We start from the raw sequence: 22,150 nt of genomic DNA on the forward strand, positions 1-22,150 counted from the left end.
GGCATGTTCTGTAGATATCTGTTAAGTCCACCTGATCTAATATATTGTTCAGTGCCTCTGTTTCCTTATTTTCTGTCTGGTTGATCTGTTTATTTAAGTGGTGTGTTAATCTCCTAATATTAGGAATGAGTTGCATTCCCCTTTAATTCTGTTAGTATTTGTTTTACATATTTAGGTGCCCCTATGTTGGGTGCATTGGTATTTATAATGGTTATATCCTCTTGTTAGACTGACCCCTTTATCATTATGTAATGTCCCACTTTATCTCATTACTTTTTTTGTTTTGAAATCTATTTTGTTAGATGTAAGTACTGTTTCCCCTTCTGTTTTCTCCCTATTATTTGCATGAAATATCTTTTTCTATTCCTTCACTTTCAGTCTATGTATGTTTTTGGGTCTGAAGTGATTCTCTTATAGGCAGCATATATATAGATGGGTCTTTTTTTTTGGTATCCATTCTGCCACTCTGTATCTTTTGATTGGTGCATTCAGTAGATAGGTATTTATTAGTATAGGTATGTACTTACTGCCATTGTATTTATTGTTTTCTGGTTGTTTTTATATCTCCTTCCTGTTTTTTTTTTTCTCTCTTGTTATTTGATAGATTTCTTTAGTGTTTTGATTGGATCCTTCCTTCCTTCCTCTCTCCCTCCCTTCCCTCCTTTCATTGTAGGCTTTAGTTTATGGTTACCAAAGGTTCAAGGATAGCTTTCTTAATAAATAACAGTCTATCTTAAATGCTGATTACTCTATTTCAAACACAATCTATAGGTACTTTATTTTCCCTTCCTCCTCTTCCTCCACACTTTATCTTTAGATGTCATAATCTGTACTTTTGGTGTATCCCTTGACTGATTTTGTGAGTAGCTGATTTTACTTCTTTTGTTTTAATTTCATACTTGGTTGCTAATTAATTGGTCTATTACCTTTACTGTGGATTTATTTTCTTTGGTGGAAGCTATTTAGCCTTAGGAGCATTTCCATCTATAGCAGTCCCTTTAACATATCCTGCTGCATGGTTGGTTTAGTGGTGCTGAATTCCTTCAATTTTTGTTTATCTGAAAATTGTTTAACCCCTGCTTCAAATTTAAATGATAATCTTGCCAAGTAGAGGGTTCTTGGTTAGAAGTCCTGTTTTATTACATTAAATATATCATGCCACTCCCTTCTGACCTGTAGAGTTTTTGCTGAGAAGTTTGCTAATAGTGTGATGGGGTTTCCTTTATAAGTAATCCTTTTTCTCTCTTTGGCTGCTTTGAATACTTTCTCCTTATTCTTGATCTTTGCCATTTTAAATACTATATGTTTGGTGTTGTCTTCATGGGGTTCCTTCTGTTAGGAGCTCTCTCTGCTTCTGTGACCTGAGTGTCTGTTTCCTTCCCCTAATTGGGAAGTTTTCAACAATTATTTCCTCAAAGAGACTTCTATTCCTTTGTTATCTTTTCCTTCTGATAATGTGAATATTGTTCCATTTGGATTGGTTACACAGCTCTCATTATTCTTTCATTCCTAGAGATACTTTTTTCTCTGTTTTTCAGCTTCATTGTTTTCTTGTTCCCTAATTTCCATATCCTTTATAACTTCTTCAATCCATAATAATCTATTAAATCCCTCCTGTGTGTGTTTCATTTCAGATTCTGTATTCTTAGTTCTGAGTGGCTCTTTTACAGGCCTTATATCTTTTTGTTGAAGTTCTCCCTGAGATCTTGAATATTTTTTATATAGATCTGTGAGCATGTTTATAACTTTTACTTTGACATCTTTATTAAGAAAATTGGTAATTTCTGTTTCATTCAGTCCTCTTTCTGGTGTTTTGTCTTGTAGTTTTGTTTGGAACATATGCCTTGGCCTTCTCATTTTGCCAGGGTTTCTGTGTTTCTTCCTGTGGAGTAATAGCTTTATGAAGGAGGTGCCTTCTAGTGCCCAGAAGCTCAAGACTCTTTACTTGCGAGTGTGGGAGCCAGCTGTTGGTGTGCAGTGGGCAGGGCTACCATTCTTTCTGACTTGTAGTGGTCTGTTTCTAGATGGGCAGTTTGCTTTGACCAGGCCTTTGTGATCAGCGCAGAAGCCTCTGCTGGAGTTGCTGTGGGCAGGGTCACCCTCTCCTCTGCCTGGCCTGCAGCAAAGGCAGGGGCTACAGGCTTGCAGGACTCAGCGCCCATGGGGAAGAAGGAGCTCTTGGGCCTGGTGCCTGCATGCACCTCCCCTTTTGGGTTGAAATGGAGCCAAGAAAGCTGGGAGGGTCTCCCTCTACCTACTGAAGAGTAGTCTGACACCACTGCTGGGCCAAGTGGGTTGTCTGCTGGCTGTGCATGCAGGGAAATGCTTCGGGGCTGCTTTGCTGAAATTGCTGTGGGTGGGGCCACCCTCTGTCTGGCCTGCAGCTATAGCAGGGGCTGCAGGCATGCAGGACCTAGCTCCTATGGGGAGGAAGGAGTCCCTGGGGCTGGCTCCAGCAGGCATCTCCCCTCTGGGCCAAAACAGAGCCAAGAAAGCTGGGAGGGTCTCCTCTGCCTACCCAGGACCAAAGTCTGGCACCACTTCTGGGCCAAATGGGCCATCCAGAGCCAAGAAAGCTGGGAGGGTCTCCCTCTGCCTACCCAGGACCAAAGTCTGGCACCACTTCTGGGCCAAATGGGCCATCCACTGTCTGTGCACACATGCAGGAACCTTGGGGCTGTGTTGCCAGCAAGGGGAATGGAGTGCCTGGGCCTCCTGAGAGTTCCTGACCTGTTGGGCTGAGGGCAGGCTGGAGATACATCATCCACCTGCCCTTTCTTCTGAGAAGAGAGCTCCATCTAACATTTGCCCCTCTGGTAGCCCTCCTGCTGCTTGGAAGACTTTCAAACTGTCTGCTTTGCTTTTGTCTCAGGGGGTCTGGTAGAGCATGCCTGTTCTCCACAAGTGGCTGGGATCTTAGCCTCTTTGAGTGTTCCTTCTGTCTTTGTTGTCCAGGCGCACTAATCACTAGAGCACCATGTAATGTGGACTCATGCTCCTGGAGCAGATCTCCAGGGCCAGTTGCTCAGTGATCTTGGGCTCCTGTCCCTTCCCTGCTCCATTCCTCTTTCTCCTACCTGTAGGTTAGGGCTGGGGAGGTCTTGGGTCCCACTGGATCTTGGCTTTGCCACTTCACCCTTTTCTGTGAGGTCTTCTCTTCTTCCCCAGATGTAGATAGTCAGTTCTGCAGTCTTCAGGTCATTTTTAAGTTTAGTTGTATTTGCTGTGTTTTCATGTTTTATGTGTTTTTGGAAGGAGGATTTGATCTTGCCTTCCTAGTTTGCCATCTTTTTCTCCCAGATCTCCCATTTTGATTGGTTTTGATATACACAGGTGGCTGTTCTAACAAGGACTTAAATAACATTGGTCCAAAGAAAAGTCAATTTCCTTGTTACATAAAGGTGCAAGCAAGTTTGGAAAACTGGTGCCCAGGATGGTTGGGAAATACCTATTCAGTTTGGAATGTTTGGGGTAAAGGTTATTCTCCCCCATTCCCAAGATGTTACCCTTATCCATGTTTCAGGATAGCTACCTGTATCTTCATTATGATAAGGGCTTTACCCCTTTCCTTAAAAGGACAACCCAGAAGTTACTACTTATATATTTCATTGGCCAGAATTTAGCTATGTGGTTGGGCAGTGTAGTCTTAACTGGATTCCACTTGCTGAAATGATAAAGCAACCCTCATGGAAAAAGGATGAAATGACCTAGTAATTAATTGATTTATTATTCCACTCAGAAAATTTAAAAACAGTGCTTTCATGTAGGAGCCAAAAAAAAAAAAATTGCAAAAGAAATGCAGTTTGTAATTAGTGAAAAATAATATATATTGATAGCATACTTTTATATAGTGTTCTCTGATAAATGTAATTTTTTCCTTGACCTTCATTTTATTTCTCTTCTAACTAGACTGTTCTCTGTGGTATGGGTGAATTACATATTGAGATTATTCACGACCGAATCAAGAGTGAATATGGACTGGAAACCTATCTAGGACCTCTCCAGGTGGCATACCGAGAGACCATCCTAAATTCAGTTCATGCCATGGGTAAAAAGAAAATCATTTAGAATTTTTGTTTGTTTATTTGTTTCTCTCACTCCAGTACTTTCTGAATCTCTTAGTTTAGGTACATATGCAGGGTTTCCAGTCACTAGTGTTTCCATCTGTGGGACAGGTTTTCTTATATTTTAGGATTTTTTTGGTTTGGTTTTAAACAAAGCCCTAATCTCTTGCCACTCATTACATTTCCTGGATGAGCCATTTATGAAACAAATGAGCTTTTCTTTGGTTATGGGGTAGAAGAAGCCATTGAAGTTGATGGCTAATCCCAGTCCTCACTACTAGGGTAAGTATGAGAATTTGAAGTTGATTTGTTATTTTTACTCTAAAGAGAGTGAAAAATAATTTTCTCTATTTAATAAATATGGTAACACTATGCTGATTGTATTCTTGAGAAAGTGCAGTTTTTATATGTCTGTCCCCAAATGTAAAGAATTCATGATTTTCCACATAAGATAGTTTTAATTGGGTTCCCTTAAGCAAAAGAACATGACAATTATTGCTATTCTCTCTGAGTACTAAACATGGATAAGTTTATGGAAAAAAATACAGAGTAAAGATTTTTAGGATAAACAGGTGCTTTTAAGTAACTCAGTGATTTGTAAAAATGCCAAGTAATTAATTTACCCTAAGAGTACAGCAGCCCAGTTTGAAAAAGACAGGTGCACCCCTGTGTTTATCACAGCACTATTTACAATAGCCAAGAAATGGAAGCAATCTAAGTGTCCATCAATAGATGAATGGATAAAGAAGATGTGGTACATATACACAATGGAATATTATTCAGCCATAAGAAGAAAACAAATCCTACCATTTGCAACAACATAGATGGAGCTAGAGGGTATTATGCTCAGTGAAATAAGCCAGGCGGAGAAAGACAAGTACCAAATGATTTCACTCATATGTGGAGTATAAGAACAAAGAAAAACTGAAGGAACAAAACAGCAGCAGAATCACAGAACCCAAGAATGGACTAACAGTTACCAAAGGGAAAGGGACTGGGGAGGATGGGAGGGAAGGGAAGGATATAGGCGGGGTAAAAGAAAGGGGGCATTACGATTAGCATGTATAATGTGTTGGGGGGCATGGGGAGGGCTATGCAACACAGAGAAGACAAGTAGTGATTCTACAACATCTTACTACACTGATGGACAGTGACTATAATGTGGTTTGTGGGGGGGACTTGGTGAAGGGGGGACCCTAGTAAACATAATGTTCTTCATGTAATTGTAGATTAATGATAACAAAAAAAAAATGTGAGAAAAAAAAAAGCCAAGTAATTACATTCCACTGAAACTTGAAAAATTAAACAAGCAGAATATAGGAGCAAATGACACAAGGATTTCTATTTCTGGATTTATTTTCCCAGCATTTAAATTTTCCACACATGCTATCTTTTAAATTAATGTCTGAGCTGGTTAGAATGGAAATTTCTAGAGGTCAAAAAGTAAGCTGCAGCAGGAATTTCTGAAAATGAGTTAGCATCAAAGCCACTAGCTGTTCTGGAGGATCTGCAGCCATCTCTGATCTAGTCCTTGTGGGCCACACCATGGAAATAATTAACTAGGATTCTTAATAAAAGATGAGGACAAGGAAACTTGTCTGACTGGCTCTGGCTGCAAGGGGCAAAATTACCGAGAATTTGTAACCATAGACTTCTGATAGGGTGTTCAGCCTAAATTTACAGAACCAGTGTGACCTTTGAAAAACTCCAAATCAAGAATTTAATGCAAAGTGTTCATGCGTTAATAATATCCCAAGGAACCTGGAGAAAACAAACACAGGGCTGCTCTAGATAAATGTATCTTCAATCCAGTCCTCAAAATCCCACAGATGAAAGGAATATGAACTCATAATTTAAACGTTTTAAGATCATAAAACCATAGAAAAGGCATAATGAGCAAGAAGTAGAAACAACAAACATCAGAGTCAAAGGCTTCTGATACTGGATTACAGATGAAGAATATAAAGTAAGTGTATAATACTTATTTTTGAGAAAATAAAACGGGATGGAAAGTATGAGGAATAAGACTGTCAAAAATGAGCAAGCAATGGAACATCATGTTATATGACAAAGGAAGGAAATGCTCAAAAAAATGATTGGGCATGTCATAAGCAGGGCATACATAGGAACTAACTTGAGGCTCCACTGGCCAAATCTGGATTAATTTGAATACTAAAATAATTAAGTACAATTATTATATAGACTACTGAGAAAAGTAGGAATTTGTGAATCTCTACTGATAATAGATAAATGGGCAAGATGAGAGGGTTCTTCCTTATAGTGGAATGTCAAGTGCTGACTGTTAAATGTCAAGGGTGTGGACTGGAGTAGGAAACAGTCTGCAACTATGATGAATGGTTAATATTGGGTACAGTGTTGGGGAACAGCATATTTGCATGCTCTCAAAGTGTTTCCCCACAGATTGCTTATAACTTGGAAGGTAAAAAACTAGTAACCAGATGTGGCAGCATTCAGAACACAACTTGACTGGACAATAAAATCACAGATGACCACACATCACTAATGAGAGGCAGATTGACATTGTGCATATTTAGAAAACTGTAAAAATTTGCAGACATTAAAAAAATATGTAAGTTAAATGGAAAACGTATTCATATATAATAAGACTAGATATCCTACAGCTACAAATTCCACCCAAAAAAGTGTACCATATGTTATACATATCATAAAGCCATAGTCATTAGGATACTAATAATCAAGCTAGGCATACACAAATAGACCAAACCAGAAAGCCTAGAAACAGACTCATATGCATATGTGGAAATTTGATTTAAGTCAGTAATATTGCAGCTCAGTGGCTAAGGATGGACTGACTATTCGAATAAATGAGTCTGGAATATTATCTATATAGAAAAAGATTTAATTAGATTCCTACTTCATACCATACACAAAAGTCAATTCTAAGTGAATTAAAAAACCTAAATATGAAAGAAGGTTGCAAAATTTCCCTTGCAGCACAGAAGTTTCAAGAAAAAAAATGCTATATATGTAAAAACAACTCCAGAACTTTATGAAGGGAAAATCTTCCAGTTTTTGTAAAAATATGGAGAATTGTCTTACCAGGATAGGGTGGGACTTCCATAACACCAAAACTTGAAACCATGAACTAAAAGATATGGTAAGTTTGGTAAAATTAGGTTTTTTAGAATACACTATAAGGAGAGCAGAAATACATCAAAAGCTGAGAAGATATGTATATCATATAAAACTGACAAAAGATTAGTCTTCATAATAAAGAACTTCAAAAAATCAGTAAAAACATGATAACCAACCAAGTTGAAAAGTGAGCAAAAAAGATTGAATAGCTATGTCACAAAAGAGGATACCCAAAAGGCACATGAGCATATTAAAAGATTATCAATCTCAGTGGTAATTAGGATCATACAAGTTAAGAAGTTACCATTTATAACAACAAAATTGGCAAGATTACAGTAAGAGAATGCCAAGTGTTAGTGATATGTTGAGCAGTGGAAACTCATAAAAACTTCTGGTAGGAATGTTAATTATATAATTACTATGAAAACAGTTTCTCAGCTTTCTAGTGAAGTTTATCATGTGCAGAACTTAATGTTCAGGAATTCCACTTCTAAGTATATGGCCTAGGGAAACTTATACATGTGTAGTAAGAGAGACACAAGAATCTTCACAGTAGCATTCAAATTAAAATAAAAAAAAACTAAGCACAAAAGCAGCCCAAATATTTGTGGATAGAGAATAGACAAATAAATTGACTGTGGTCATAGAATGAAATATTAAACAGCACTGAAAAAGAATGGGCTACATCACCATTAGCCCAGATGACCCACAAATGTGAAACAAAAACAGCAAGTTGCAGAATATATACAATATAAGTATTTCTACTTTGTTTTGAATTTCTTCACTATATTATTTAGGAATCCATGCATATGTGATACAATTAAAGAACATCATAGGAGTGATTAAATAAGATATGTTAGTGGTTGCTTCAGGAGGCTTCAAGGTTACTGGTATTCTGTTTCTCCAGTAGTTTTAGGTTTCATGACATTGTATTTTTAGTTTATGCATCTATTTTTAAATATAAAATATTTCATAATATAAAAGCACTTAAAAAGGAATTATGAAGAGGAATTGTAGACTATAATTCTTAGTTTTGAATTTGGGCCATGAGTCACAGTGTTATATGGTCACTCATAAATGTAGCATAGTTTTGTTCTAGTAAAATATTGGAATTGGTGACAGGCTGTTGGTTTTTAGCAAATGGGAGATACTATTTTTAATCTTAAAAAAACATTTCACTAGATTTTTGGGAGAGAAATCAAACATTAAATGCATGAAGTATTACTGGAAGAATATATGAAATTTAACAGTTTGTAGATTAGCAGGGTTAAATGCCTTTTAATTTTCATTAGATAACCTTTTGTACTCTGTTTTACTTTCAAATAAAAATTTTGTAAATAAAAATTTCAGTCGATGTAAGAATTGTTTCAGAAAGTTTAAAAGTATAATCTGCATTCTAAAATTTGTGCGAAATAATGTGACTTAACACATTACACTAAAGCAGTATTAATAGGTGATTCAGAGTATTTTTTATATCTCTAATAAAGAATAATCCTTTTTATTGAAATATTGTCAATATACAGTATTATATTGGTTTCATGTGTACAACATAGTGATTCAACAATTACACACATTACTAAATGCAGAGCATTTTTTTAACATTGATAAATATGGAAGTAGATGCTTTCTTGGTAAAATTATTTTTATACTGTATTTTGTGCCATTATTAGTATTTTCTCCCACTTCATGTGCTATGACGCTTTGAACTTGTGGATCGTAATTTTGCCAGTTGTGACACCTTAACAACTTTCCAGTACAAATCTCTGAGGTACTATATTCAATTTGTTTACAGATACCTTAGATAGAACTTTAGGGGACAAACGGCATCTTGTGACTGTAGAACTGGAAGCAAAGCCATCTGAGTCATCATCTGTTAGGCCAGTTATCAAGTATGCTGAAAGTATTAGTAAAGACCTTTTGAAGGCCTCCCAAGAGGCTATTGAAAATGGAATTCACAGTGCATGTCTCCAAGGTAAGGTACTCAAATAAAAGTAAGCACTAATATCACTCTGTAGTTCAATTTCTTCTACTGTTTTAGAGTATTTCAGTGTTTTTTTCTAACTTTGATAGTATTTTCTCCTTATCTCATCCAATTATGTGTATCTTACACCTTTTATAGTCCCACAGTCCTTGGATATTTTTTTTTTTGTAGTCTTTCCTTCCCTTTATTTTTCAGTTTTTGAGGTTTCTACTGGTTTATCTCCTAAGTCAAAGACTTTCCTCAGCTGAGTCCAGTGTATTTATAAGCCCATCAAAGGCATATTCTTCATTTTGGTTATAGTAATTTTGATCTCAAGCATTTCTTTTTGGCTCTTAGGACTTTTATTACTCTGCCTTCTTCGCCCATCTCTCTGTTCTTGCATGCTTTATCTATTAGGGCCCTTAGCATACAAATCAATGCCATATTCCCATTCAGGTCATTCACCATCTCTGCCATGTGTGGTCTGGTGTTTGCTTTGTCTGTTCAAATTGTGCTCTTTGCCTTTTAGTATGCTTTGTAATTTTTTTCTTAATAGCCAGACATGATGTTCTCAGTAAAGAGCTGCTGTAAACAGCCCTTTAGGGATGTGGTGGTGAGATCTGGGGGAGGGGAAGTGTTCTGTAGTCCTCAGATTAGCTGTCAGTCTTCTGGTGAGCCTGTGCTTCTGGGCTGTGAACTGCATGAGTGCCCTCAAGTTTTTTCCACCTGCCTTAGTTGGACAGGGTGGTTAGAGTGGGCTGGAGTTGGACCTTTCCCTCAAGTCAGTTAGGCTCTTATAATACCCCTAGCAAGCTAGGCTCTGGTTAACTAGTTTGCCCTTAAGGCAGGCCCTGTTAAGAAGAGAGTACCTTGGAGTGTTTCATAATAGTTTCTCTTCCCCTCCCCTTTCAACAGCACAGATTTTTCTCTGATGCTTACTGTTAGAATCTGCTGGAGCTCCTGGAGGTAAAGTCAAAATTGTGGGGACCTTCCCCTTATGACTGGGTCCCCCTGGAGTTTCTAACTCTCAGACCTGTCTACACTGAGCCTTCAGAGCAATTCATCAATTACGTTTTTGGTTTTTGTGCCCTGACTCTGGTTCCTGGGACAGTTTCTGCTAGTGAGTCTGCTCCAGGAAGCTATGACTCCCTGTATTCATCTGTCTCTCCAGTCGTAGGGATAATGGCTTGCTCTTTGTCCTCCCCTCTCTAACGGATCCAAGAAGAGTTGGTTTTTTAGATTGTTCTGCTATTGTTTTGAGAACAACATGATGACTCCCAGGCTCCTTATATGTGGAGCTGGAAACTGGAAGTCCTTTTGCTATCTGTTCATGCTTCTCACTTATTCCATATTGTATATAGAGTCCTAATACAATACAATTTTTTCCCTCACCTAGGACCACTGCTTGGATCCCCAGTTCAAGATGTGGCAATTACTTTACATTCACTGATAATTCATCCTGGTACCTCCACAACCATGATTTCTGCCTGTGTCTCAAGATGTGTCCAAAAGGTATAGAATGATCCCTAGTTCCCTGTGCTTCAGGTAGCTCTCCCAGCAGTGCACACCACTGACCCGCAGACAGCTGTGCTTGCCATGCCCAACCTCGTGTCTTTTTCTCCTGAGCCTTACAGTCAACAAGAGTTTTTAAACTTGCAGAATCTTTGATTTCTTAATCACAAGGGTTGTATTGAAAGAGGATCTACTTAACTGTTTAACACAGATTGCTATGAAATATCCTCTGATTTTGGCAGAGAGGAAAGTTTCCTTAAGTGGTATCTCTGCTTTCCCCATCCCAGAGATATAGCCATTAGCAGCAAGCTTGGTGGGTTTGAGTAGAGGACATTTCTGGGGTCAGCTTAGCTCAAAGTGGACTATAATCCAAAGGACATTGAAGGTATAATATTGGTTCCAGTTTTGGAGTTCATGTTTATTCAAGCAAGATTACTTTAATCAAGAATCATTGAAATCAGGTAAGTTCCCCTGAATAACAGATTCGGAATAAGCATCTTCCTTTCTCAAAGCATCAAACAGTCTGGTCTTGGCATGGTTACCTGGGGGTATGTCCTTGAGTGTCTTGCCCAATAATCTACCAGGACCTTAGCGTGCTGAAGGTTGATTCCATACATTCTTCTCAGTGTGGGAATACTCTAGTTTTGTAGGAGACTGATTTCACATTAAAACTTTTTTTTTTTTAATGAAGCACAACACGGATGTCTTGTGATAAACAATCTTACATTGGTTTCAGATGTATAACAGTAGTTCAACAGTTACCCATATTATTAAATCCTCACCCCTCTAGGGCAGTTACTATCTGCCAATGTACTAAGATGTTACAGGATCAGTGGCTATATTCTCTGTGCTGTACTATAGCCCCCGTGACCAACTTATACTGTGATTGCAAATTATTCTGCCCTTTTATCCCTGCCACTTTCCCTCAAAACCCGCTCCAACCTTTCCCCCTTGGTAATCACTAGTCACTTCCCAGTGTCTTTGAGTCCACTGCTGTAAAAAAACCCTTGCTTTTATAACATTTCTAATATTTTGGACTGTGTTTGGACTGTGATTTTTCTGTAGTCTTATTTGAATCCATAATTAGGGTATTTAAATTAACTGTGTAAGTACCTCACTTTCTAAGCAGGCTGAACTTAATTTAGTCTCTTTCATACAAGTTCAAATTCATACTTAGTTTTTTTTTTATTTAAAAAGGAACCATTCAAAAAATAGAATTATTTAAATATTGTTTGTCTAAGCATATAGTTAGAAGTATCACCTGTAAGTAGTCATGATTAAATTGTTGAGGCTGTTTACCTTCCAGTAATTTGTAAAATTTCTCCTGAAATTGGTTTTAGTATTGAAATAACAGTAACCTAAAGTGATGTAAGGGTTCTAAATTAATCCTGAGCCCCAGTATATTGGCCAGTCCTTCAAAATCTAGTATTTTTATATTTTTATTAGTCCTTCTAATCTATTTATTGGACCTTCTAAAAATAACATCTGTAAGTATTTCTGAATTGGTTGGCCTTCTTAAGATCATATCAGAGAACATGAATTAACTTTATGGGGGTTTACATTTAATCTTCAGTTTTAATGTATTAACTTAAATGAAACACTCTTAATGGAGGTACTGCAGCCATTGCTAAGATTTGTCTAATAGAGAAGCTCCTTTTCTCTGCTTATGAGAAATTAATGATGCTTCATATATTTACTAAGACATCCGTGTTGTGCTTCTAGTATACTGGGCACTGGGTACACAAATAGGACTCATGCTTTTCTTGACCTGAAGGAGCTTATAATTAAGAAGGAATTAAATATAGCTAAATAGCCACAATATTATTTGGAACAGACTGAAAACCATAAAAGCTGTGAAGTGGGGTATTGGGCAGGATTCTTGGAAAGGAGTTAATATTTGAGCAATGATGACTTGGAGGGATTGTTCAGTGTGGAGCATTCCAGACAGGGAAATTAAAGAATCCCTTTAGCTGTAATATCCGATGAAGAAAGCTGAGAAGTGAAGAATAATGTTGGAAAAGTAGAAAATAGTGTCAGACTGTGGAGAAACCTTTAAAAACTAGGTGTTTGAAGTTTAAGAACAGCGGCGAATAATTTAAAATTTTTTATGAAGGCAGCCCAATCATCAGAATACAGAAGAGATTGGAGGGGTAGGGAAGAGAGAATCCAGAGCAGGGAGTCTGAACTGGGATCCAGCAATAGGAATGGAACTCTTACAGCTTACCTGGGGAAAAGGAAGTCAAAGGTGCATGTCCTGGTGAACTGAAGACTGGTGATACCATCAGCAGAAATAGGGAAGAGCAGCAAGAGTGCTTAGAGAAAATGATGAGCTCGGTGTGGGGCCTGTTGAGTTGCTGTACTATCTTCAGACGCCATCCCACAGTAGGCCAGTGGAGTACAAGGATGGAGCACTCAGGGCCTGGGCCAGGTGGAATTTCAAGTTTTTAAGGAAGCTACATAAATGTTTTAGAAGCTGTGCAATTAGGCAGTGTTGCCAAGAAAAGATTGTGAAGAGGAGTGAGAGATAAGGACAGAACCACAAGTGTAGTCATATCATATTTAGTTGCATAGAATCCAGTCCCTTCCTCAGTTGTAGTATTTCTCCTTTTAATTTTTACCTTTTCCCACTCTGTTAATTTTGTTCTAAAAGACATTATATAAAGTGGCATAAAGCTCTTGGTAAGAATTACAAAAATAGAGAGGATATAAAGTTAGTTGTTTGTTGTTGACTATCATTTTTTAGTAATATTTTCATTCAAGAAGGACTACTGGGTACATTTTCTATAGTTGAGTCATTCCAACTGAGGATTCTAAAGGTTTAATTTAATCAGCTATGAAGAACTAAGAGATTGTTTTAATATTATATGATGTAATATTTTTTGAAATTTGTATGATAAAGAGAATGTATTGGTTTGACTCATCTGGCCATTTTTACTGATTTTGAGGGTAAGGAGCAGGGGAAGAGTAGTGGGGTGGAAGTGAGGTATCGGGGACTGAAGGGTGAGAGGCCCCAAACCATTATTTGACAATATACACTATGTTACTGCCCCCATCTAAGGCCTTAGTAGTAATGAGTGTTAGGTGAGAGCAGAAAGGTTATCCACTAAACCCAGATAAAGGTTAGAGCATATTCCAGAGCTTCTCATTTATCTGGTTTCCATTGCTAAGTCTTAGTTTATTAATCCCTCCTGATAACCGAACACGAGTTTAGAATCCATAGGTAATCATTTTGCTTTTGAACTCTGGCAGGCTGGAAAAGTAGAGTAGTTTTTTACATCAAACCCATTACTTAGGTGCTTGCAAATGCATCCAAAACCCATTTACCAATTTGTCTGATGTAATAATACTATTAAAAATAGTGGCTGACTGGGACGGTCAATAAGTTTTCTTTATATTGGTGCTAACTCTCCAGTTTTCCTCCACTTCTTCCTTGCCCTACACTATTTTAGTTTTTTCAGTTTTGTTCTTCTTTCCCTTTGAAGTTTGAAATTTGGAACAGGTAACAATCTGTTTAAGAGAATGTGTTTCTACTACCCTATTATGTTAAACTTTTTTTTTTTTTTTTTAAGCTCTCACCTTTCTTTCTCTCCTTGATTGTCCTGACATGTGGCATGGACTATAACTAGGCATCAGGAACAAACAGGAGGTAGTTTAAATATGAAGAAATGTCTTTGATTAAAAGGGGAAAGTCATTTTCTTTCACTGTATGTCTGGCCACATGTTCACAGGTACTCTGTATAATGAAGGTTTTCTAAGCACACCCTTACAACACACCCTTCAGGAGATCTCAGACATATCACATGTACAGCAAATATTGGAATCTCCCATAAAATGTTATTTTACAGCTTTAGGCTTAGGAGTGTGAGCAGTATTTACATATTAAGGTCTTATGAATTTTAACAAATTTCATTTCCAATTTAAAGAATGTTAACCCCTCTTCTCTAATTTCTTTAGGTTCTGAAGAAAGCTGATAAGCAAATTTTGGAGCCCCTAATGAATCTCGAGGTTACAGTGACTAGAGATTACCTCAGCCCTGTTCTGGCAGATCTAGCACAAAGAAGAGGGAACATTCAAGAAATCCAGACTCGTCAGGACAACAAAGTTGTTATTGGATTTGTTCCCTTAGCAGAAACTATGGTAGGTACACTGTGACTGAAAAGTGTGTATTTTTAATACAGGGGATATATATACTGAGCACAATAGGTAGGTCATCAGGAACATCAGAAAACAGCACTGGGGCTTTAGATTCAGGAGTTATGTCAAGTTTCAACCAGGTGGAACTGTTAGGACTTTGGTGGGGGAAATCCAGGGGATTACAGCCACTTGGGGGTCATTTCCAGCCCTGCACAGAGGTTGGAGGTGTGCTGTACCAAAATGTGGCACCAACCTAAATGAGCATCCCCACTGTCTAGGCCCCTTTCCAGGTGTTTAACCTACTGCTTCCATTCACTGCCGGTTTTCAGGCAGCCTGTCATCCTTCAGTCCAACCTCTTCTGCTCTAGGCATCGGAGTGCTGGCAGAATAGTAGGTAGAGCATCGTACCAAATTCTGGGACCAAGGAATACATCTGAAGCATACCCACACTACTATGTTTTCTGTCCTCCGCAGTATTTCTGTATCAAGATTTTACCCCCACATGGCTAAATGATCCACTCAAAGGAAATTACATGGTTAAGTTTTATGTATTTCCTGATAATGGTCAAAAGAAACAGCAGGAAGAGAAACTCAGGCTTAAATTTGATGATAACTGACCGACAGTATTTTGATTAGGGTTATTCAACTGTGCTTCGAACACTGACATCAGGCTCAGCTACTTTTGCCTTAGAGTTATCTAATTTTCAAGCAATGAACCCTCAAGAACAAAGCGCCCTGCTGAGCCGGAGAAGTGGCCTGACCTAAGTGCTTTGGGCCCTTGCAGAGAAGAGCAATTCAGGAGTGAGTACCTGCCTCCGTTTGCCTGCAGTAAGACCAATTTTTATTGTGTTATTAGACAAACTATTGTTTAATTATAAAGATGTAACTTGAAAACTGGAGCTGAGTTTCCTTTCTATTTGATACGATGAGCGATATGCTTTGATGTTGAAAGTTTATGTACCTGAACTACATTGTGTATCTATGGTCAGTAATAAAGACTCAGCCCTTTGAAGGAAGATGCCAGTCTTCTATATGTAATGTATGATAAGAAGGAGGTTCAATCATTAAAAAGACATTTTATTTAAAAACAGTATACCAAATCTTAATTTACATGATTTCAAATGCAAGTTGATTGCTGTGGGCTTTTCCCCCTCCTATTCTTCATTTCAGCTCACTTTTACATTCTGGCCTCATCTGGCCTCATGATTACAGTATCCAGTAAAAAGAGGTTCTGCAGCTATTCCACGTCTGTAGAATAGATAAAGTATGAGTACGAGATGTTTTAGATTAATGTAACTCATCTCCTTCTTAGGAACTTAATGGTTTAAATCAGACTCACTAAGCCATAGCATTAATTATTGAACAAAGACTGTGAAAGTGATTCAAGATTGAGTTGAAATTTAATATATCTATATAAGAGTTCTAAGTCCTCCAAGTATATCTTCTCCTTATAGGTATAATTCTCTTACCTACAAAGAAAGTTCCCAGTTTCTCTTAATGAAATCTCAGGTGACATATATTTCTATTTGTAGTAAAAAAAAAAAAAAAAAACCAAGAAGCCAGTGAACACTGAAGGATCTGTCTTACCCGACCATTCTGCAGCGGTGACCTGTGAGTCTTTTGTAGGCATCATCCAGATTTCTGACCTCTTTGTGACTCCACAATCTCTCACCAACTGCACTTGCCCTAGGCCTGAAATTTAAACCACATGTCTTCCAAAGCAGTTTAAGTTCATGTTTTCTTAACTATCTAAATCATGTGCTTGGGGAAGTTCCTAATGCTTTCCTACTTAGATGGAGACGGAAAGCTAAAGCACTTTAATCCTTAATTCAAATGTTATCACTTAAATTCCATACCATAATCTCGGAGTGAGGTTAGTTGAATCCACATATTCTCCCCACAGACAAGCTTCTCCACCCATGACAAGTTTTTTCTGATCTGGAGAACCTACATTAAAATCATTAAATTGATGTAAGTTAAGCAGTTGCAAGCCAAGGCTTGTCTACAAATCAGTAACTGATTTCTCATTCTGTCTTTATCATGAAGCAACATTTCTCTCATCAGGAACTTGGGAGATGTTCAAGATAGATAGTGGCACAAAAAAGTGGCACAAAAAAGGTGCCAAGTTTGTATAGGGGAGAGCCTAGTAAACATAACATTCTTCATGTAAGTGTAGATTAATGAAAACAAAAAAAGAAAAGGGGGATCACTCCCTGATAGGATAAAACTAACTATAAATCAACGATTAATGCATGCTTTAAATATCCTTAATTTTGATCACTTAAAGGGTGTCAGATAATCGGCTATGGAGGTACAGTTTTCTGATAATATTCCTTTCTCTTAAAAAAAAAAAAGCAGTTCCTGTGTGCTGACCTCCAATGAGTTCTACACAATGGTACTTCTATAGCTTTTCTTCTTCCTTCCTAATTACAACCCTTAAATAGAATTCGTGCCTCATATAGAATTTACTGAGTATCATAATTCTTCCAAGTGGTAAAGATACCTCAAGACAAATACTGGGCATAAAAGCCACAGGGCATAAATCTGCAAAGAAGTAAAAAGCTAACCTTTTCAAAAACAATATTGCCTCTCTCTCACTTACCAACTTTACATTTCCCTGTATGGCCCCGGAAGATGATTGGTTAGCCAGACGGGTAACATTCCTCAAGGGAGGAACAACCTAAAACAGGCACAGTGGCAGGGAGGCCATCAGGTGAGAAATTGGGGATCAACAGAGGTGAGGCTAAGAACCTCACCCCCCCTGTTTTGAGAGAAATCTTCTGCATCCGTGGATGTTTTATTGCCCTTGTCTAGCTTGGATTAACACTTTGTCTACAGGCACGCACCTGATCATCTAAATTTGATCTCTTACAGCACTAAACTATGTTTTCTACCTTTACCTTGCATCTACCTACCACTTCAGCATTTTATTAAAAAAAATAATAATAATAACAACAAAGGGAGAAATGTGGGATCCACATATAAATCAAGTATAAAAATCAAACGAATATTCATATTTGACCTGATTGTTCATAATGCGTGATCAAAACCGAAAGTTTCTGTGATGACTGCCCGTGTACTGTTCACCATGTAAGACCTTATTCACTATGTAAGAATTTGTTCACCATGTAAGAACTTGTTCGTTATGCTTCAGAAGATTGGAGACTGAAGAGAATTAGGCTTGGGGTGGATTAATGATTGTGCATTGAGCATTGACTCCCCTATACAGAATTTTATTGTTGCTAACAACCATTTGATCAATAAATATGAGAGATGCCCTCTCAAAAAAAAAAAAATTTATAGTACCAATCAATAAAATACAGTACTGTATGTGTAAAAAAAAAAAGGTGCCAACTTTATTCCCCACTCCCTGGCCCCATGGTTCACACAGTGCTTGTCAGCATATGTCAACTAATTGAATATTATGCCAGGAAATACAAGTTGGAATGCTAGTGACTACCCCTCTGCCTTCAGCATCTATTTCTTGATATTAAAAAAGGGACTAAGTTAATTCTTAAGTTTTGAAGTCTAGTATGCAAAATTTGACAAAGTAGAACTGTTCTTAATGAAGGAGGTCTGAGAGCCTGAAGCTCTGCACTCAGACATTTCCTCCCACCAGCCCCTCCCACGAAATGCCTATTCCTCGGAACAGTAAGACTAAGCCTGAAATCCACTGAACTAGACTGTAGCCTTGCTTAGGTGTCTTATATCGGAGAGGCAATTTAGAAGAGGAGATACAATCTAAGGGAATCTACTTTTGAAGTTGTTTTATATGGTTTCTTTCACAAAGTTTAAAAGGGTAAACACAAACTCAAGGATCAAACAAAAGGGAGGATGAATAGTAGGTAACATCTAATAAGGATTTCCTGGTGGGAGAGTAGGGAAAACTAACAAATCAAGGTAATGATGGCTGTTTCACTTACCATCAAAATCAAGAGGTTCCACTTCATAGTATTTTCTCCAATCTTGTCCATAACTAATCCAATCTAAGTACCAAGGAGCAGAAAGGAGCACAGGGAAGCCAGCTGTTGTGACATCATGCAGTTCATCACGATACTTCTGCCCTTTCCATACTTGAACTATTGTGCCCACCGGGAGCTATTAAAGTTACAAGCAATATGTATTATTTGTCTAGCAAATACAGTAGATGAAATTTAAAGTCTAAAGCCAAATGTTTCCTTATTTCCCCTTCCCCCTCAGAGTTTATACCAAATGCTATTCATTGTAGGGGCTTAAAATGAGAAGTTTCATCAATTAGATATTTAACTTTTGCCTGTATATGACTCTATATAGGTATAATGATCTAATGCTTTAGTCCCATTTCTACCCCACTACTTTTTATTTACTTTGGAACTGAAGGATGCCACCAAACTCCTGTAAGGGTAGTGCTGCTGGCTGGACTTGCAAATTCTCAGTTGCCACAAAGGAAAATAAAGAAGTCTGGCTATGCCAGAGAAAAATGCTATTTAAAATTAGAATGTATATTGAAAATTTTACTTAGAACTATCTCAGCAAAACAGACTCATTCATTCTTATCTGTTTGTTCTGCCCTTCTGAAAAAAGGAACTTAACCTCAAAGCACTTTAATTTACAGTTACAAGATGGCAGGAAGAGATGCGGAGGTGGTGGCACTAAAGAGTAAAGTAAATCAAGGAAAAGAAACAATACCATTGTCACTAGTTTAAGGCTACTGCTGTTGCCTAACAAAATATTAAATGGAAAAGTAAGCTAATTTACTCATAATGTTGGGGGAAACTTCATTTAGCATTCCTTCCATCCAAGATGCTAGAATATTAAGTCTCTCATACTATCAGAATCAAATGTAGTTTTCATACTCTCACCTTCACTTTATCATCAAAAACCTCTTGCCAGACTATGGATCCCTTTTTTGTGGTTGAGGTAATATTCAAAAGCCTACCATTGAAAAAAATTACAAAGTTATTTCAGATTACAAGCTTAACAGTATGTTTAAAGCATGTATGTTTCTTACCAAGAATTGCACATGGAAAGGTGCCTTTCAGTTTAGCACAGCTTTGTAGCAGAAACAGCTATAGTTGAGTGTTGACCCATGTAATTCCTTCTTTCTATCATGTGTCTCAGAATCTGATACACATAGGGGGGTTTAATAGTCATTTGCCAAATGAATAAGCAGAGCATGCCCCAAAGATAGGCTCTACTCATAGGGATGTATATGAATAGCAATCTCTGGTAATTTCATGAGTATCTTAGGATAAAGGAAATTATAATCTCTCCTGTGATATCACCTAAATAATATTCAACAGTTGTTGACACTCAGTCCACAAATATTTTCTGATACTTAGACAATGCCAGGTGCTCTGCAGGATAAAATTAGAATGTGATACATGAAAAGCTAAACAGGAAAAGGCTAGAATCTGGGTTTGCCCAATGCAGGGGTTGGCAAACTATAGCCTGAAAACTGTTTTGTATGGCTCACAAGCTGAGAATAGTTTTTACCTTTGTACATCATTGTTTGAAAAATTAGAATATGCAATCGTATGTGGCTCATGAAGCCTAAAATATTTACTATATGGCCCTTTACAGGTTTACTGACACCTAGTATAGAGCAGCACTGGTTTGGTAGAACTTCAGGCAATGATGGAAATGTTGTATATATGCACTTTCCAATATGGTAGCCGCTAGCCTCACCCACCTGTTGAACCCTTGAAATGTGACAAATGTAACTGAGGAAATGAATCTTAAAAGGAAATGTTCTTCCTTTTAAATACAAATAGCACATGTGCTATGCCTTCCATACTGGACAGCACTGGTGTAAAGTAAAAGAAATGCTCCTGCCATTGACAAAAGGGAATGACTTCTAGGGGCAGGATGGTGATGAAGATTTCATAGCGCAGCCAGTGCTTTGAACTGAGTTGACAGAACAAATGACTGCTCTTTTACTAAGCAGTTATTGCAAAAAGCTTAGAGTCTCAATGTTACTGACTTGGCTTTCTTATGATTTTTAATTTACACTGTATACAACATCTTCACTTTGGCAAGGGTTGGAGAGAAAATGAAAAAAAGTACTAAATGACTAAAACTTTCACAAAAGCATTGATGAAATAATAACAGAAGGAAGCTTTCAAGTAACTTACTTTTGAATATAGAAAGATTCTAGTTTTGAAAAATCTTGGTAAAAGCCTTTCTGCTTCATGAAATCTTGGATATCAGGATTGGACTTCCTTAAAAACAATGATTAAAATTTCACTGAAAGTTTGACATGCCCAGTCTATTTAAAGCATCATATATCCCTAACATCATTTGTACAGATTTAAAACTAAGTTTATAGGGAATAAAATAAGCCTAAAAACTTAATTATGAGTTATCTCAGTTTTCCACTGCAGATTTTTTGCCAGAGGCTGATTTCTTTTAAAAATGGTTTTCCCTACCTCCTGCCTCTCTCCTCTATCTTGCAGACTCTATCAGTCTGCAAAGAAATTAGTTGAAAGAAATCTCCACTTAATCACCACTTTCTTTTGCTAAAGCTGTTCCATTCACTATAGTCATTTTTTAAATCTCCATTTCCTTCTGCATCTTGATCCTCCTTCTTTGCAGCTTTTACTGTTTGACCACCCATATGTACATTCTTACAGAAACTCATCTCAGGAGTGGTGTCTTGCTAAGGTAAAACCTTGCAAACAGAGATCTTACCACAAGTCTTTAATTTCCAAGTGGAGACCGCTACATCTACTTCAAATGCAATGGTTTTAAAAAAAAAAAGGTTCTTAAAGAATTGTCATACCAACAATCAAATTCCACTTCATCTCCTCCCAAATGAATGAACTGATCTGGAAACACCATACTAATTTCTTTGAAAAACTGATACAGAAAGCTGTAAGTTGAATTCAGAATAGGGTTTATAGGTCCAAAGGTCCCAGTCGGCACATGTTGACTATAACACGGAGTCAGGAGGTCTTTCTGACCTAGAAGAAAATACAAAGATTATTTTCCAAGGAAGTATATGAATCACAAAGATGTGGCTTTGTACATGACTATAGTATTTTTTTTTGTTGAAGCAGTAAGACTTTATACAGAAAAAGATAAGCATTTTATTAAGAGTTACTATGGTAATTTCTTCCGCATAAAAGGAGAATTGTTTCCCAAATCCTATCCCTGTACCTCTTTGTCTCCCTTTCCCTGGCCTAAGACTTTTATCCACTTCAAATAGTATCTCAAATATTACAAATTCATAAATATCCAGCTTGTCCCAATCCTTTTTCTTGAGCTATAATCCGTATTTCAAATTCCCTGCCAAAGACAATTAGAAAGCCTAGTGGCACTTCAAATACAACCTAACAAAAAACAAATTCTCTGTTCCCTAAATTCTTCCTGCAGTTTCTGATTT

The 22,150-nt window shown here is 37.4% G+C and overlaps 2 protein-coding genes across 7 annotated transcripts in view; one reads left to right on the forward strand and one right to left on the reverse strand.

Annotated features, from left to right (window-relative positions):
- GFM2 (GTP dependent ribosome recycling factor mitochondrial 2) overlaps window positions 1-15,880 on the forward strand; it is a 67,509-nt gene extending 51,629 nt beyond the window's left edge. For all 4 annotated transcript variants that reach the window (XM_017647740.3, XM_017647734.3, XM_017647730.3 and 1 more), the window contains 5 exons: window positions 3,910-4,048; window positions 8,974-9,153; window positions 10,538-10,653; window positions 14,608-14,790; window positions 15,424-15,880. In XM_017647740.3, the coding sequence (XP_017503229.2) occupies window positions 3,910-4,048; window positions 8,974-9,153; window positions 10,538-10,653; window positions 14,608-14,790; window positions 15,424-15,552 (747 nt within the window). In that variant the 3' untranslated portion in view covers window positions 15,553-15,880. The remainder of the gene's footprint in view (window positions 1-3,909; window positions 4,049-8,973; window positions 9,154-10,537; window positions 10,654-14,607; window positions 14,791-15,423) is intronic.
- HEXB (hexosaminidase subunit beta) overlaps window positions 15,844-22,150 on the reverse strand; it is a 29,807-nt gene continuing 23,500 nt past the window's right edge. For 2 of the 3 annotated variants that reach the window (XM_017647764.3, XM_073235061.1), the window contains 7 exons: window positions 21,548-21,728; window positions 20,901-20,987; window positions 19,629-19,701; window positions 18,711-18,885; window positions 16,644-16,734; window positions 16,375-16,479; window positions 15,844-16,035 (listed from right to left, as the gene is read on the reverse strand). In XM_017647764.3, the coding sequence (XP_017503253.2) occupies window positions 15,978-16,035; window positions 16,375-16,479; window positions 16,644-16,734; window positions 18,711-18,885; window positions 19,629-19,701; window positions 20,901-20,987; window positions 21,548-21,728 (770 nt within the window). In that variant the 3' untranslated portion in view covers window positions 15,844-15,977. The remainder of the gene's footprint in view (window positions 16,036-16,374; window positions 16,480-16,643; window positions 16,735-18,710; window positions 18,886-19,628; window positions 19,702-20,900; window positions 20,988-21,547; window positions 21,729-22,150) is intronic. The other variant, XM_073235058.1, reaches the window with a different exon arrangement.

This window comes from Manis javanica, chromosome 1, assembly GCF_040802235.1.
Source record: "Manis javanica isolate MJ-LG chromosome 1, MJ_LKY, whole genome shotgun sequence".
Lineage (NCBI taxonomy): Eukaryota > Metazoa > Chordata > Mammalia > Pholidota > Manidae > Manis > Manis javanica.